The following is a 16,560-nucleotide window of genomic DNA, read 5'->3' as shown; positions in this document are numbered from 1 at the left end:
CTCTGCGTCAGGTCTGCTCCGTGTGTTTTACCATCTGTCCAGCGTGTCTGTTAGAAACGCAGGGCATCTGCCTGTGAGCAGCTGAATATCTGCCTCTGTTCCTTCTCCGCAGTCCCACACTGAGTCAGAGCGCTTCCGAGTGTCAGTCAGCAGTCACTTCCTATCCAGCAGAGCAGGACTGATCAGACGTGATCCTCAGGCTTCACGGTGTCAGTCTCCAGACACGGCAGTGCTCCGTTCCACGTGGGCGAAGATCTTCGATTTCACAGGCGACGCTCGAAAAAGAAATCTCTTCTTTGAGGGTTGTGGCATGAAGCAGCAGGAAAGCGGTTTAGTCTCCCGGCAGAGAAAAAAAAACACAGCCCAGTGAGAGAGAACCGGGCCGGACCGAGAACCCGAAGAGGAGGCTGGCGCCCCCTGCGGCCCACATTCTGCCTTTGTGGCTGGGGGAGGCAGAGTGTCATGTCAACCACCAGCCCACAATGCACAGTGCCAGGAAGTGGCGCTGAGCAGGCCGTTCTCTGTTTCTGAAATAACAAGTGGTTGGCGTGCCTGCTGTCCTGCCGACGAAACCACAGCGCCTCGCAGACCGGGGGGCGATGTGCGTCTTCCTTTCTTCTTAGGAAAGACACCGCGCAGGGGCAGACAGCTCGAGCTCCGTCAGAGAGCCGCGGCCGAGAGAAACCGGGGCACAGGGCGCCGCTGCACGGCCCTTCACCCTGCGGCGGCATCAATGCGCAGAACACACACACACACCAAGCCCTGCGGCACCCTGCCACCCAAGAGCAAGACGACAGCACGTAAAACCCGCTTATCAAACCAAATATGAAGCACTCGGCAGAAGCTTCGCTTGGCGTTCATGACGAGATGACACACAACTAACAGATCTCACAAATAACATTCAGAAATAAAACCTCTGGGCTTTTGGAAGGTTGGAAATGACCGAAAAAAAGGGAAATTGCGTTTTAGGAACGTCTCTCTTCCCAGGACCGCCTGACCTGAGCCCGGAGCATCGTGGGAAGACGTGCATCCCTCCGGACGGAAATAAGAGCAGGCGTAACGAAAGGACAGGGAATACTCCCGCTCCCACTGCAGGACAAACCGGCCCCTCCCGACCAGGAGGAACTGTGGGACCGAACCTCAGGGGAGGAAGGCGGAAACAGCAGGAGAGAAGACCGAGGAAGCGGGGCGAGGCCAGACGGCCGTGTGGAAGAAGCTGGGGCCGGCCTCCCCCCCAGCGGTTTATCGATAAAGGCGGAAACGGGCGGGGGAGATGGGCGGCTCGCCCGACACACGAGTGGACAGGTGTCTGGCAGGGGAACTGGAAGGGCAGACAGACGCTACAAACGTGGCTACTGGGCTCGCCCTCCCCTCTGCTGGGGCGCAGCTTCCGCTCGCTCTGAGCAGGAAGGATGTGGCTCGGCGCTGACAAAGCAGGTGAAGTCCTCGCCTGCCGTCTGCTGACAGCGGTACAGCGAGAGGCTCGTTTAGCTCGAAGATGCAGCCCATTGCACTCACCCTCCCCCACCTCACACACACACCCACGTCCACACAGATAGGTCACGTAAAGGTCTTGGTGCTAGCACCCTGCCACCGGGACAAGAGCTAACCGGACAGGCCGTCCGCTCAGCCCGGGGGTTTCTGGAAGTCGGAGGAAAAGTGCGGGACTCGGAAAGCACAAGCGCGGAAAGGGAGCACGGTCGCAACGTGAGCTGACCTTCTTCGGGTCCATGTTGAACTTTTTCTTTCCGATTGCCACTTGCTTCTCCCTCTCGATCGTTTTGCTGGAAACAAAGAGAAGCAGGTGAGCAAGTGAACGGAAGGGTGGGCAGGTGTAGGGAGGGGTAGACAGGTGTACAGACCAGCGGGCAGGTGTAGGGAGGGGTAGACAGGTGTACAGACCAGCGGGCAGGTGTAGGGAGGGGTAGACAGGTGTACAGACCAGCGGGCAGGTGTAGGGAGGGGTAGACAGGTGTACAGACCAGCGGGCAGGTGTAGGGAGGTATAGACAGGTATGTGGAGGAGTGGGCAGGTGTAGGGAGGGGTAGACAGGTGTACAGACCAGCGGGCAGGTGTAGGGAGGGGTAGACAGGTGTACAGACCAGCGGGCAGGTGTAGGGAGGGGTAGACAGGTGTACAGATGAGTGGGAAAGTGTAAAGAGGAGTAGATTGTAGGTATATACAGTAGAGGAGTGGGTGGGTGTATACTGTAGATGAGTAGACTGTAGATATACTGTATACAGTAGATGGGTAGACAGGTGTACGGAGGGGTAGATACTGCAGTCGCATGGATGGGTGGGTTAAATTTATTATTCTATGATTTCAAACAAGTATATCACATCACATTAGTTCACAACCCATATTTTCACAAAAAAGAATAACCATTCACAACTTTTACTCAACAAATGCATCAATCACAGCCTCATCATCTGTTCCAGAACTTCAGACTAAGGCTAGAAGAACTCCATCCACATCAGCTTGAAACTAGATAGCTGGCACCACTGCCTTCCACTTGGTAGTGTTATCATAACAGCCAACCAGAAGAGTTATCATTACAAATTGTGCCTTTGTGAAATCACAGAAAGTTTTCTCTTTGAAAACCGGCACATGTTCAGTCACTTCCAGCACAAATGCGAAGACTCGAGACTGAGTCTTCCCCGCAAACAAGCCCTGAATCTGAAGCCTGAGTCCAGACAGCTGCGCCTATTCCTCTTTCTCTGCCTGATTGTGACACACTGGGAAGACTCGGTAAAAATAACAAGAGATCTTACTGGCAGTTTCCATCACCTATTTAAAGAACTGCAGTGGTCACGGACATTTCTCAGAGATAGCATGACTGCTGGGTTAGTGCATCTATGTTTCAGTCTTACACACTGATCTACACCAGTTCCTCAGCACTGTCTATTGGAATTAGCCTCTTGATAGCAATGCAGATAGGGAGAAAAAAATCTTACTACATCATCAGGATGTATTTCAAAAGCCTTGCACATCTCCTGCTAAGGAGCCGATACATGACGCTCAACACAGGCCCTCCTAGAGCATTCTGGGAAGTCATGTTCAGGAGGTCATCGTCTCCAATGACCCAGCCTCCTGACCGCAGGGCTGGGGCTGTGAGCCCCATTTCGCTGTTCTTTTCAAATTTTGCAAAATTGAGGAGTCCTGCACCACGCAAGTTAAATTCACATCAAACCACCTTGAAATTCGTGCATAAAACAAATGTAACTTGAACCGCCTGGGCACTGTCTTCCTGATCACAATTTCCAGCCATTTAAAATGCTTTTAATGCTTTATGTGGTGTAATGTCCCCTTCAAGTACTTACTGTTCACCCAGCCTGACACAGATGTATAGGAAATACAGTAAGGGCGCTTGGATTACTTCCTGAATTATTTTTTCTACCGGCCGTGCCATCTCACAGATTTTGTCATTTGTTGTTTCAAAAGTCATAATGCAGCAGTTAATGTCAATTTGATATGTAACTCCATATCTGGTTTTAGATGACATTTTACCACATAAATCAGGAGCGGATTGCCTGACCTCCGTGCTGGGAGTGCTGTGAATGTCTCAGGATGCACTTGTCAGCCAGGGACGGATCTCGGTTCTGCAGGGGGCAGGGTCACGCTAAGCATCTGAGCGGCAGGAACAGGAAGTCCCGCTTGGTCTGCACCTAGATGAGCTCACTTCTTAATTCGGTCCCTTACGACACCCTACTCACTTCTCCTCCTCCTGCTCAAAGCCCTCGATCTCTGCGATGACGTTGGCGATCTCCATCTTCAGCTTCTGCAAACAGATGGGAGGCAGGGACATTAATGTCAGCCATTGTCAATGTCAGCCCCCCCCTCCCGCCAGCTCCTCACCCCTCTATCCCAACACAACCACAGCCCCAGAGCAGAAGCACCCCGACCTTCACACCGCGGAGACACAGCCAAATTTCGGAAGGTCAGGTGGAGGCCATACGCTGGATGAGTCAGCCCCTCCTGCCCACGAAGCCCCGGTGCTGGCCAGAGTATGACGTGACTCGGGGACTGTGGCTTTGGCAGGCAGAAAAAGAAGCGAATCTCTGCCCATTTAAGCCTGGCTGCTTCTCTTTTTCTAAAGATTTCGGGCTGTCAGCATACTTTACTCTGGGGACCAGATGTCTCGCTGTGCGACATGAATACCAAGAAGCCTCCAGTCCACACTGTCCATCCCAAGTGAAAAAACATCTCCCCACAACCTGCCCAGCAGAGTGGGGATCGGAGCACTTTTTCCCCCAGAGCTGGGGACCCCTTTATCGCTCGTGTGCGCAGGGGTCAGCATTCCTTCCTAGCGGAGCTGGGGCCCTTGGTTCAATTCCAGACCCGGGAGTGCAGCGCGTGCAGTTGGTATGCTCTACCCGTGTTTGCATGGTTTTCCTCCCACAGTCCAAAGACATGCTGGTGGGTTCATTGGCCCTGGGGTGAGTGTGTGTCTGTGTTGGCCCTGCGGTGGACTGGCGTCCCATCCAGGGTGTGCCCTGCCCTATGTCCGTGCTTGCAGTGATAGGCTCCGGCTCCCCCACGGCCCTGAACTGGAGGGAGCACTTAGAAAATGGATGGATGGGTAAAGGAAGTGAGCATGGGTTATTAATGGGGGTACCCCAAGGATCAGTCTGAGGTCCTCCTCTCAGGGCTGCAGTGAAAAGCTGCAGAAACACTGGCCTGCCAGGAGCAGGATGGGACACCCTGAACTTACTTCGTCCCTTGTCCTGACTTGCAGAGAATACTAAACTAGAAAGGTGAACATGTGGCAAATTACACGTTAAGCGGGGAAGTGCATAAGTATGACAGGAAGGAAACGAGAGTGTAAGATATGAATATCACCCTGAAAACGGAGAGGATCTGTGAACGGGGATCTAGGTTATGGGGTCTATGGGGTTGACTCATTGTTGCCCTCTCCTCAACGAGACCAATGTGGAACTGGTAATAACTGCTCGCAGTCCATCCCTGCGCACAAGCACGCTACTAGCTCCCAGCAGCCCTTGCAGTTGCACAGCGGGATCTGTATGTTACCTGGATGTCCTCCAACAGGTCATGTTTGTGCATCTTGATGTTTTCTATCTCCGACCTCTCATCTGCCGTCAGTGTCAGGGGAACTGCAAGAGATCCGATAACAAAACCAAAGGAATGAATTAAAAGAAACACAGGTACGACTGAGGAGCTCAATCGGTACAACACAGAGCACTAGTTGAGCTCTATAGTTTGCAGCTGGTTACTGGTGCACAAGTAGCACTGGTTTTGGGATTCATTAGCGCTATGAGCGCCCGCAGCAGTGCTCGGTGAGGGCTGCAGCAGTCCTCTGACAGATACCACCCTGCAACTCACAACTGGCAACCCACTGAAGCTCAGCAGGTGTGAGCCTGGTCAGTACCTGGATGGGAGACCTCCTGGGAAAAACTAAGGTTGCTGCTGGAAGAGGTGTTAGTGGGGCCAGCAGGGGGCGCTCACCCTGCGGTCCATGTGGGTCCTAATGCCCCAGTATAGTGACAGGGACACTATACTCTAAACAGGCGCCATCCTTCGGATGAGATGTAAAACCGAGGTCCTCTCTGTGGTCATTAAAAAATCCCAGGGCATTTCTCGAAAAGAGTAGGGGTGTAACCCCGCCGTCCTGGCCAAATTTCCCATCGGCCCTTATCAATCATGGCCTCCTAATAATCCCCCTCTATGAATTGGCTTCATTACTCTGCTCTCCTCCCCACTGAGAGCTGGTGTGTGGTGAGCGTTCTGGCGCACTGTGGCTGCCGTCGCATCATCCAGGTGGGGCTGCACAGTGGTGGTGGTGGAGGGGATCCCCATTACCTGTAAAGCGCTTTGAGTGGAGTGTCCAGAAAAGCGCTATATAAGTGTAAGCAATCATTATTATTAATTATTACTTCAGCCAAGCCGCTGGTACAGTGGGGCTCTCCAGCATGCCAACAGCGCACTCGTGTTGTCCTAGTTTCCACTCCGTTTACTAATTAATTAACTTAATTGCCTGTTCCAAAACTTGCAGCGGGGAGTCGGGGGGGGAATAATTAAAAGTTGGAAATTACAGAAAGGGCAAATTCACAATCAAGCTGTGATACTGACGTCCTGTCTTCAGTCGTCCGCAATCTGCAACAAACTCGAGCTTGGCTCGGCAAAACATAGACACTGGCCACCCCTGCTGGAGAAAATGGCTTGGCTTCAGTTCTCTTTATCACTGCAGATGCAGTTGGAAAAACACAGACGATACCCCGCGTCTGACCGGACACAATGTGAGACACCAAGGGCCTCATTCAGCAAAGAAGCGCTGGAGCCGAACCCCCAGCCCTGTTGCTGAGGGCGACGTTACCCACTGAGGACCTGGAGGAGTAGATTCTCCTGCGGCAGGAGACTGGCACCTTTGGCTGGGCTGGGATGTGGCACGGAAGCCAGCGTCGGCAAAACCAGAGCTGGGCCACAGCCATTACGGACCCCGAGCGAGCACTCGTGTAGACTCTATTCTTTTACACGTCTAGATTAGAGCCCGGGCAGTATGTGCACGTTTAGTTTAAACCGTTAAATTAAGGTTTGTGTTGTTTAGAATAGACAAGATCAAAAATACTATAAATGCAAGTGTTCTGTATCTGACATCAACGTACAGTATGTGTGTCTTTCAGATCCTGAAACAGGTCATTACTGTTCATTTAAATGAAATCCCAGGTAGCACTGAGGGATAGTTCTGTTCTCTCTTCTGCTTGAGTATGTATAGCACGGGCTTTGTGACCTCTGGTGCACTTAAATCAGTCCTTCGCACTTGTAGCGCTGAGTGTTTTGTCCTGTTACTGGGTCAGGAGATAGGGGCACGGAGCGTCTCTCCATCGGCTGCTCTCCAGTTTGCAGCTCTAGAGCAGAGCGGGGTTCTGTTCAGGGGAGACGCCTCGTGGACCCCCTGTGGCGTTGCGATCCACAGCAGCTCCAGACGAGGGTGCCTACAGGAACGTCTGCACCCCCTTTCTAGAGTAACGCATTCTGTGGCCTAACAGCCTGAAATCAAGACACATTAAATCTGAACTGGTTTTACCTTTACGCGTGGTAAGACGCAACCTCCTCCAAGCCACAGACAAACGCTCAAACATTTGGAAATGTTTTTTTTTAAATAAAAATCTAAATAAATGGGTTGGATAAGCGTGCTCCCCCCCCCCTCCTTAGTAACAGCACTTGCAAATGAGCTCTTGTGTAACCAGTTGTCTTCCAAATCACACAGCAGGCTGAGGAGCCTCCATCTGTGTTCAACTGTAGTGCTTCTGAGGACTCCAGCATGCAATCCACTGTTCCTATAGGTCTCCTCTGCTGCGTACTGCATCTCAAAATAATCAACAAGCAGCTATCGAAAGACTTTGGGGGGTAATTCTATAGGTACGGGTGTAAAGCAATGTTATTAATATCCTTCCACATCCTGCCTGCCCTGTTCCCCTCTCTCGCAACCTGTCTCACGGTCTATCGCCCTCCTGCCTCTTAAGAGCTGCAGAGCGCGGCCCCCCCCCCCCCCACCCCCACACCCCTCTGAAATTTATAGGCAGCGCTTGTGGGTTTCACAGTAAAGAGAGACGAGCTTCGCAGCAGCTCATCTGTTTCCCTTGGCCAGCTCACATGACACTAACCCATCCCCCTCTCGGATCTGCCCCGAGCCGCATCTGGCCTGTCGGCCCTGTTTCGCTGCGGGTCCGTTCCCTCTCTTTTCTTGCCTCCACCTGCAAGCGGGTCGCGGTCGTTGCGGCCCCCGTCTCTGGCTCAGAGTGGGTTTCAGCTGTCGATTAGCAGAGCACAGTGCACGACAGTGAACCAGGCTGAGCTAGTGCATGACACCTTGGACCCTATTCCAGGAGCACTGGACACGAGGTGGGGCCTACACCTTCGGCTGCAGGCCAGTCTGTCAGGGACAATTTAGATGAACCCAGCCAGTGGGCCTTTGGGAGGCGGGAGGAAAGCACTGGGGTGAAAACCCAGACATTAGGGGGGAACATGCAAACTCCACCCATAAGGTACTCCAGTCTTGTATAGAACCTAGCACCCAAGAGCTAATCGGCTGCTACAGTGCAACAGACTAGTAAAGCAGAGAAGCAATATTTAATCTCTACTCCCACCTCCTAGCTTTCAATTGCCCTGTAAAGAAACAAAATGACCAAAGCATCTGGGTGCAGTGTTTCAAGTGTCATGTCCACCATCGTGGAACAAAAACCAGAAGCCAAGATTCAAAATGCAGATTTTCCGGCTATGCCAGGCAGAATCACCCTGAATGCGTTATTCAAGAGTTTCTGTTCTCGATATCACCCTCCTACGGGATTCTCTTCACTCTCCCTCTGACCTCAGCAGGTCAGACTTTCCAGTGAGCGATGACAATTTACAGGAAGACGCACTCGCACCACGGGCCTAAGAATGATTACCCAGAAGTGAGCAAAGCCTCCACCACAGTCCCCGCTTCTACGCGCTGTAGCTAAAAACTGGAATCGCGCTGGTCAGCTGCACCGAGCTGCAAATAAGCGCACTTCTCCATTGCTGTGTAAGCCCTCACAGGCAGGCGCTGCACAGCTAGAATTGCACCACCGAGCTCCAGGCAAAGACGACAGCTACTTCCTCTTCGCTTCGCAGGGCCCCACATGGCGGTACCAGATACAGATCGTCTCCAGCCCTCGCTCTCTGACCTCCTGCAGCCTGGCAATGCTGTGTGCCGCAACTGCAGGGAGGTGAGGAGCTGACACTGGGACCCAGTCCACGCTGCATCAGTGGTGCAGGAAATGCAAGGCATGGCTGCCGCAATTCTCTTCTCCTGCACCTGTGTGTGTGTGGGGGGGGGTCTCAGCCCTGCAGGGCCCCGGGGGGGCTTGGTTTCATCATCTTCATTTTATATAGCGCCTTTAAAAGTAACTTCTCAAAGTGCTTTACAGTAAGTGGGGAAAAAAGGGAACCGAGAGGTAACAAAATTAGCCCATTAGGCTTAGAAAGCAGAAGAAGTGCCAGGGGGCAGATTGAAACCACAGAACCAATTAAATAAAAGCCCTTCTGAAGAAGAAGGCTTGGAGGCTGGATTAGAAAGTGCTTGGGGGAAGGTGGCTCCAGTTTCCTCCCACAGTCCAAAGAGATGCTTTGGATTCATGGGTATCTTGTCCCTGGTGTGAGTGTGTGTCTGTGTCTGCCCTCTGATGGACAGGTGTCCTTTCCAGGGAGTGTGTGGGTCTGTGTCTGCTCTCTGATGGACAGCTGTCCTGTCCAGGGTGTGTGAGTGTGTGCATCTGTGTCTGCCCTCTGATGGACAGGTGTCCTGTCCAGGGTGTGTGAGTGTGTGCGTCTGTGTCTGCCCTCTGATGGACTGGTGTGCTGTCCAGGGTGTGTGACTGTGTGCATCTGTGTCTGTCTCTGATGGACAGGTGTCCCGTCCAGGGAGTGTGTGCATCTGTGTCTGCCCTCTGATGGACAGGTGTCCTGTCCAGGGTGTGTGAGTGTGTGTGTGTCTGTGTCTGCCCTCTGATGGACAGGTGTCCTGTCCAGGGTGTGTGTGTGTGTGTGTGTGTGTGTCTGTGTCTGCCCTCTGATGGACAGGTGTCCTGTCCAGGGTGTGTGTGTGTGTGCGTCTGTGTCTGCCCTCTGATGGACAGGTGTCTTGTCCAGGGTGTGTGAGTGTGTGCGTCTGTGTCTGCCCTCTGATGGACAGGTGTCCTGTCCAGGGTGTGTGAGTGTGTGCATCTGTGTCTGCCCTCTGATGGACAGGTGTCCTGTCCAGAGTGTGCATTGTGCCCATTACTTGGTGGGATAGGTGACCCCAAATGGTTGAGTTGCTTAGAAGATGGATGGATGTTCTCTGTGCATTGAGTTGGTTCTCCTTTGCACCCCTCGATCAAAGAACTGGACCCTCTTTTTTTATCCTCGCCGCAGTCACACATGTTGCAAAACAGGAAACCAAAGTCAGCTAAAAACGTGAGCAGATCCTGCCTCGCACGCAACACCGTGACTCATGGGATGACAGGACGATGACGGATTGATTTATTTTTTCATCCAGGACAGGAGAACTTCTGCAATTTCAGGGGACATCCCCATTCTGCAAAATTAGCTCAATCTGGGGTACAGGGGCAATGCGATAAGCGCTCCGCACGCTTAAGTCCCACATTACAGTCATGCTTTCCCTACGGTACGTGTTAAACACCCTTCTGCACGAGCATCTGGCCATGCTTCTCGCAGAACAAGGAACAGGTTACCCTAGATCCAGCTGTGTTGGTGTGTGCTCCATTTTGTGCACGGTGTTGTGTCACACTCATCTCACCCCTCGGTCAGCGCTCCACATGAGCGATGTGTGTGGCAGCCCTTCTTTCCCTGACGCTTTTCCTTTAAGGAAAGGGGTTTTTATTTTCTGCGTGGCTGATTTTGTCTTAGAGGAAACACTCTTGACTTTGGGTTCCAGCAGTGATTGCTCTGATGACTGGACACCCCGTTGTCCTTGTCTCTAGAAGAGACGGGAGGTTGGAGGCGGGTCCTTCTTGTGCTTTTAACACAGGAAGTTCCTGCAGCAAGCATTTGACATCTGTGCCATCTAGTATGGCACAAGTTTGACGTGCTGAGCTTGAGGTAGCTCTTTTCAGGACTTTTAAGATCTGAGTCAAAACTCCCACAAGTCTCTCCTATAACTGGTTAAGAGGTCACATTCCCTTTACTGGCTGGAGTACAGATATAGACTGACGCACATTGAGAATGTATCCGTTTTCACCCTGCTGAGCTCTTTCCAGTGAGGCAACACCTTTTTTTTTTTTTGGCAATGATCATGCAAAAAATAGAGGTTTCATATCTCAGCTTTGGCACAAAGATAATGCATACGAGACGAAACACCAAGCTCATTAGAGAGCACACTGAAACATGCTTGTACAGGGTATTAGGTAGTAGCCTTGGACATTTTGCATCAGCAGGACCTGATGCACCCAAGGGGTAAAAATTTCAGCACGTGCATTCAAGCCATGCCTGCAACAGAAATATTGCAGGCAGTTCCAGTTCGGGGTCTAGTTTGAACGTCACAGGCCACAGCTTCTGAACTCAAGCACTAACTTTGTGTTTAAAACCCCTCCTCCCAAAAGAGCACAAGGTCATCTTTAGCACCTACAAGCCTACAGAGCAGAGTACCGAAATAAATGCAGGCGAGCTCGTCAGTAACAGTTCAGTTCAAAGTCTGTCTGCGCCGCACATTGCAGAAGCCCAGGCTAGCCAATGTGCTGTATAGATCACATCAGATAAGTTCTATGGAGGGCCAATTGAAACTCAAGTCTAACACATGCAGGCAACTTCAAACACTATCATCCGCTCGGCGTAATTCTGAAAGTCTGGCTCACTGAGAACTCAACACACCCGCGCTGCCCCAGTTCAGCAAAGAGCTGGACGCCTACACTCCACTACCGTATCCAGACAGCCATGGGGAAGAATAGTCAAATCACTTAAGCTAGTGCATCACTTCAACTGACCTCTCTGTGTGTACCTCTTTCATCCTGCTCTATCACCTGCAGCTCCCAGCTGGCAGCCCCACTGGAGCCCAGCAGGTGTGAGCCTGGCCAGTACCTGGAGGGGAGACTCCTGGGAACAACTGAGGCTGCTGCTGGGAGAGGTGTTAGTGGGGCCAGCAGGGGGCGCTCACCCTGCGGTCTGTGTGGGTCCCAATGCCCCATTATAGAGATGGGGGACACTACACTGTAAAAAAAGGCGCCGTCCTTCGGATGAGACTTAAAACCGAGCTCCTGACTCTCTGTGGTCATTAAAAATCCCAGGGTGTTTCTCAAAAAGAGTAGGGGTGTGTCCTGGCCAAATCTCCCCCTGGCCTTTACCAGTCATGGCCTCCTAATTGTGTTCCCTCCCCCAGTGTGTTGTGTATATTGTATTATGTATTTGCCTTGTAATTTGCACTATCTGCCCTTTTGTGCATCCATAGTGTATCCTGTCTACAATGTCTATGTCAGTGTCCTGCCTGTCCTGCGTGTATCTGCACCGTGGACGAGGAGGAACGATATTTCCTTCCACTGTATACTTGTATATGGCTGGAGTGACAAATAAACATGAACTTGAACTAATAACCCCCCTCTCTGAACTGCTTCATCACTCTGCTCTCCTCCCCACTGAGAGCTGGTGTGTGGGGAGAGGTCTGGCGCACTCTGGCTGGTGGTGGTGGAGGGGAGTCCCCATTACTGGTGAAGCTCTTTGAATGGAGTTTCCAGAAAAGCATATACAGTATAAAGTACCAGGAATTATTATTATTTCTGTACATATTGTACACAAGTACACGAGCTCTTGTTCCCTGTCTTATTCTCTGAAAAACCTGTGTTGGGGTTCTTAGACAGAAGGTGCCTGAAGGCCAGTCTCTCTCGTGTCGGTGTAATAACACTGAAGTGTTATTACTACTTCAGTAGTAATAACAACTCCTGGCTACAACTCTGCCTCCCCAGCTAACCATTCAAGAAACTGTCCTGAAGGCGTCTAGGCTCTCCGGAGGATTGCGTCCTTCTTGCAAACAGCACTGCTCTGGCCCGGTTACTCCAGACCTCTCCAGCGCAGCGCATGAGAAACACTCCGCTTCCCAGCGGCTCAGGCGAGCTTGCCGAAGGACCGAGAGACCCGAACCCGAGACCGTGGACCTCGATCGAAACCGTCCCGACAAGCAAAAAAAAAAGAGAAGCGCAGACGGACGGACCGAGGAAACCCACAGAACACAAGGGCGAGGTGAGGAAAGAGGAGGGGTACGGTTCGGCCACCTCACCGACTCCTTCCTCTCGACTCTCGGCAGGATTTGAGCACGGAGGAATGTGTGAGTGAGCTGGCCCCAGCGATGACAGACACCTCGTCGCTTGCTAAACGGAAGATTTCGCCTCTCTTGTCAGTACGCGGCGTTGACACACACCTACGGGGCTGCTGTGTGGAACAGAAGGTCACAGCGCCTCGAATATCTCGCATTCGCGCCCGGTCTTATTCAATCGCGCTCATTTCACGGTTACCCGTATCGTGAAGCTCGCCTTGCGCCTCTGTCGGGTCGTCCATCCTGCCTCTTCCGAAGACGCCAGTAACGCCGATCCGCGCCTCAGACCATCTGACCGCTGGAAGCTTTGAATGACACACACGCACACACAAAGAATTAAAAATCAGCGATATCACTTCGCAGACTTGACGTGTTTATTTGTTACGGTCATGAAGTAACTAGTGACCGGTCCAGGGTTAGTTTTAAGGTCGTGAGCAGCCAGGACTGATGTCCGGGATACTGTACGATAGGGGTCCCGCAGGAGCCTTCAGGTGAGTCTCTACAGGTGTTACAGGCAGGTGTTAAAGACCCAGATCGGACCGTTACCGGCAGATTTGGAACAGCTTTTTCCCAACTGCTCAAGTGCTAAAACGCCCAAGCGACCCAGGAGCACCGCGGACCCAACGGGCCACCCGGAGAGGTGACGCCCTCAAATCGGTATCTAACGTGACTTAGTCAGCGGCAGACCCTGCGTGAACAACGTCGTTTTCAGAGAGCAGGGTGCTCTTATCTCGCCGAGCGCGAAGGCAGCAGGAACAAAGCTAGAAATAAATGTCAAATCACCCCCCAGTCAGTTCATTACAACCGCTACCAAACTTGGTTTGTTTGTTTTTTTTCCTGACAAACCCAGGGTCTTGTACTCGCGGAGGGCAATAAAAAGATCACTGGAGGGGAGGGCGGCGGGGGGAACTCAGCATGGAGGACCGCAGAGAATATTCTTCTACCCCGTCCCCCCAAAACAAAATATACAATGCAAAGAGACTCCAGAGATACGCCTGTACATGTATCTAAACAGAAAGACAACTTACCCGGGAGGCAGAATTCCGTCATTTACGCGCGTTCCTGCAGCGATTTTATCGCGTGTCCGGTGAATTAGGAAATAAAAGTACAAATAATCGTCACCGCTCTGTCTCTTCACAGGACGAAGCGCTCTGTCACAGCGCCCCGCGAGCGCCCGCCCCCTCTCTCGCATTGGGCTCCTGTGCCTCCAAGTTACCTTGAGTTACTGCGCTAAAAGCAGAAGCAGCCGCACTTCCCCAAACCGAGCGAGCTAGAAATGTTAACACGTCCTTCGCTCGCTGCCTCGCTTTTAATTTTCGGGACCCGGTCGCCGAAACGGTGGTTTTCAAGACTGCGCGTCTGCGGGGGGTGTCGGTCCCGGCTCCATGAGGACCACACCTGGCAAGACCGGAGGAGAACCGACACAGTCTTACCCTTTGTTGTCGGAAACAAACGGCGTCTTCTTTTGCATGTAAAAGCAGGCGCAGCACCTGAGCAAAGTACTCAACGCGCGCTCGCTCCCACTTAACCCGAGACTGAACTCAACCGGGGCGATTTGGAAAGAGGGGTGTCATCATAATTAAGTCCCGACACTTATACAGTATAGCGCTTTTTCTGGACACCCCACTCACAGCGCTGGACAGGTCATGGGGATCCCCTCCACCCCCACCAGTCTGTACCCCCACCTGGATGATGCTCCAGTCCGCTCCCCCCACACACCAGCTCTCAGTGGGGAGGAGAGCAGAGTGATGGAGCCAGTTCAGAGAGGGGGGTTATTAGGAGGCCATGACTGGTAAAGGCCAGGGGGAGATTTGGCCAGGACACTGGGGTTACACCCCTATTCTTTTTTAGAAACACCCTGGGATTTTTAACGACCACAGAGAGTCAGGACCTCAGTTTTACATCTCATCCGAAGGACGGTGCCTTTTTACAGTGTAGTGTCCCCGTCACTATACTGGGGCATTGGGACCCAAACCGGCCGCAGGGTGAGCGCCCCCTGCTGGCCCCACTAACACCTCTCCCAGCAGCAGCCTCAGTTTTTCCCAGGAGTCTCCTCTCCAGGTACTGGCCAGGCTCACACCTGCTGTAATTAAGCATGTTCAGTGCTCAGACTGTGCAGTGCACTGTACCGTCAAACTCAGCATCGCTGCCTTACAGTTTTCACGTGAGTGTTACAAAACTTGTACTTTTTAATTTCAGCGCTTACCAGGTTAAAGGGCTGTAGCACCAATATGTGTCTTTATTAGGACTGAAGTATATAAGCTCGCAAGGACGATTGCACACAAGACGAGGTGACTTAAAACATACACTGGATTGACTTTATGACGCATATAACCGCACTATTGAAATATCCAGCAATCCAATTCATTTTCTAACCACTTTATCCAACACTGGATCATGGAAGAGTCGGAGTCTATCCTGGCAAACAAGGTGGGATACTCTCTGGGTGGGATGCCAGTCCATTGCAGGGCACGCACAGATACACACACTCACACCTGGACCAGTTTTCCCAGAAGCCAAATAACCTACCAGAATGCTTTTTGGACTGTGGGAGGAAACCCATGCAAACCTCGGGAGAACATGCAAACTCCCCGCACACAGTACTCCAGGTCTGGAATTGAACATTGCTGGCCCCTGCGCCACCGTGCCTCCCCGTTAAAATATCAGACCATTTTAACACCTCCATCCGACGTCACCCCCCTTGTTTTGCATGGGCTCTGTCGCCCTCGTGTGGCTATTCTGTGTTTGCAAAGGAACAAGTAACAGGTTTATTCCATGCTGAAAAAAAGAAGAAAGAGAACACAACGTTTCGGCCGTGGGGCCTTCTTCAGGTGTGAGAGAGACAGGGCAGTAGGCAAAGGTAAAGTATAGTATTTAGTATTTTATATACTATATACTGCTTATATACAATATTTGCCTACTGCCTTGTCTTTCTCACACCTGAAGAAGGCCCCACGGCCGAAACGTTGTGTTCTCTCTCTTCTTTTTTTCAGCATGGAATAAACCTGTTACTTGTTCCTTTGCAGCCAACGCATGCTGACGCAGCTCCCCCACCTGAACTACTATTCTGTGTTTGTGCCGCAGCCCCTCGCGTGCTCAGCGCACAGTATTGGAATCGGTACCGAGACCCGAACAGGAACACATCTACCCGCCTGCTCACCCGGACACGCACTGTGCGCGTCCAGCCGTAGACGCTGCTAGTGTCCTTGCCGTCTCTCGCCTTTCAGAATCGTCTCCTCATGCTTTATGTCTCTCTAGTGCCCAGCACACAGGCGGGAGGCGGGGAGGTCCTGGCAGTAACAGCAGGGGTGTGTACACCCGTATACCCTGCTGTTCTGGCTAAATTCCGCGGCTCTGGGTTTGAACTGTCTGAGCTCCCTGAAGTCCCCTCTTATTCCAAAGGCTGACCAGTTCACCAGTCCGCCTGCTGTGCTGTGCAGTGGGGCGGCTGGTGCAGAATGATCACTGTGTGTCGCCCAGGAGGGGCTGCTGGTGCAGAATGACCAGTGTGTCTCCCAGGTGGGGCTGCTGGTGCAGAATGATCATTGTGCGTCTCCCAGGTGGGGTTACTGGTGCAGTTCCCTCCTATACTGTATGTCTGTTTCTTTGTGATCCCTCGGGAGGTGTAATTCATTCTAATTACCTGTGGTTATTAACAAACCCTGACACGTTTGCTCCTGAAAAAAGGTGGAGTTGATGCAATTCGAGACCGAGACCGAGAACAGAAGTGGAGAGGAGAGAGAGAGAGCGAGAGAGAGAGAGAGAGCGAGTGAGAGCGAGAG

The 16,560-nt window shown here is 52.1% G+C and overlaps 1 protein-coding gene across 1 annotated transcript in view; it reads right to left on the bottom strand.

Annotated features, from left to right (window-relative positions):
* The window catches only part of LOC148821628 (cytohesin-3-like), a 28,331-nt gene extending 14,428 nt beyond the window's left edge, over positions 1-13,903 (bottom strand). The window contains exons 1-5 of the mRNA XM_088930163.1: positions 13,807-13,903; positions 12,978-13,083; positions 5,029-5,111; positions 3,714-3,778; positions 1,718-1,784 (exon numbers count right to left, since the gene is read on the bottom strand). Of these exons, the coding sequence (XP_088786289.1) occupies positions 1,718-1,784; positions 3,714-3,778; positions 5,029-5,111; positions 12,978-13,020 (258 nt within the window). The 5' untranslated portion in view covers positions 13,021-13,083; positions 13,807-13,903. The remainder of the gene's footprint in view (positions 1-1,717; positions 1,785-3,713; positions 3,779-5,028; positions 5,112-12,977; positions 13,084-13,806) is intronic.
* Between the last annotated feature and the right edge of the window lie 2,657 nt (positions 13,904-16,560).

Source organism: Atractosteus spatula, chromosome 13 (assembly GCF_055471065.1).
Source record: "Atractosteus spatula isolate fAtrSpa1 chromosome 13, fAtrSpa1.hap1, whole genome shotgun sequence".
Lineage (NCBI taxonomy): Eukaryota > Metazoa > Chordata > Actinopteri > Semionotiformes > Lepisosteidae > Atractosteus > Atractosteus spatula.
Note: the sequence above shows the minus strand (reverse complement) of the source record. Positions and strands in the feature narration are given on the sequence as shown.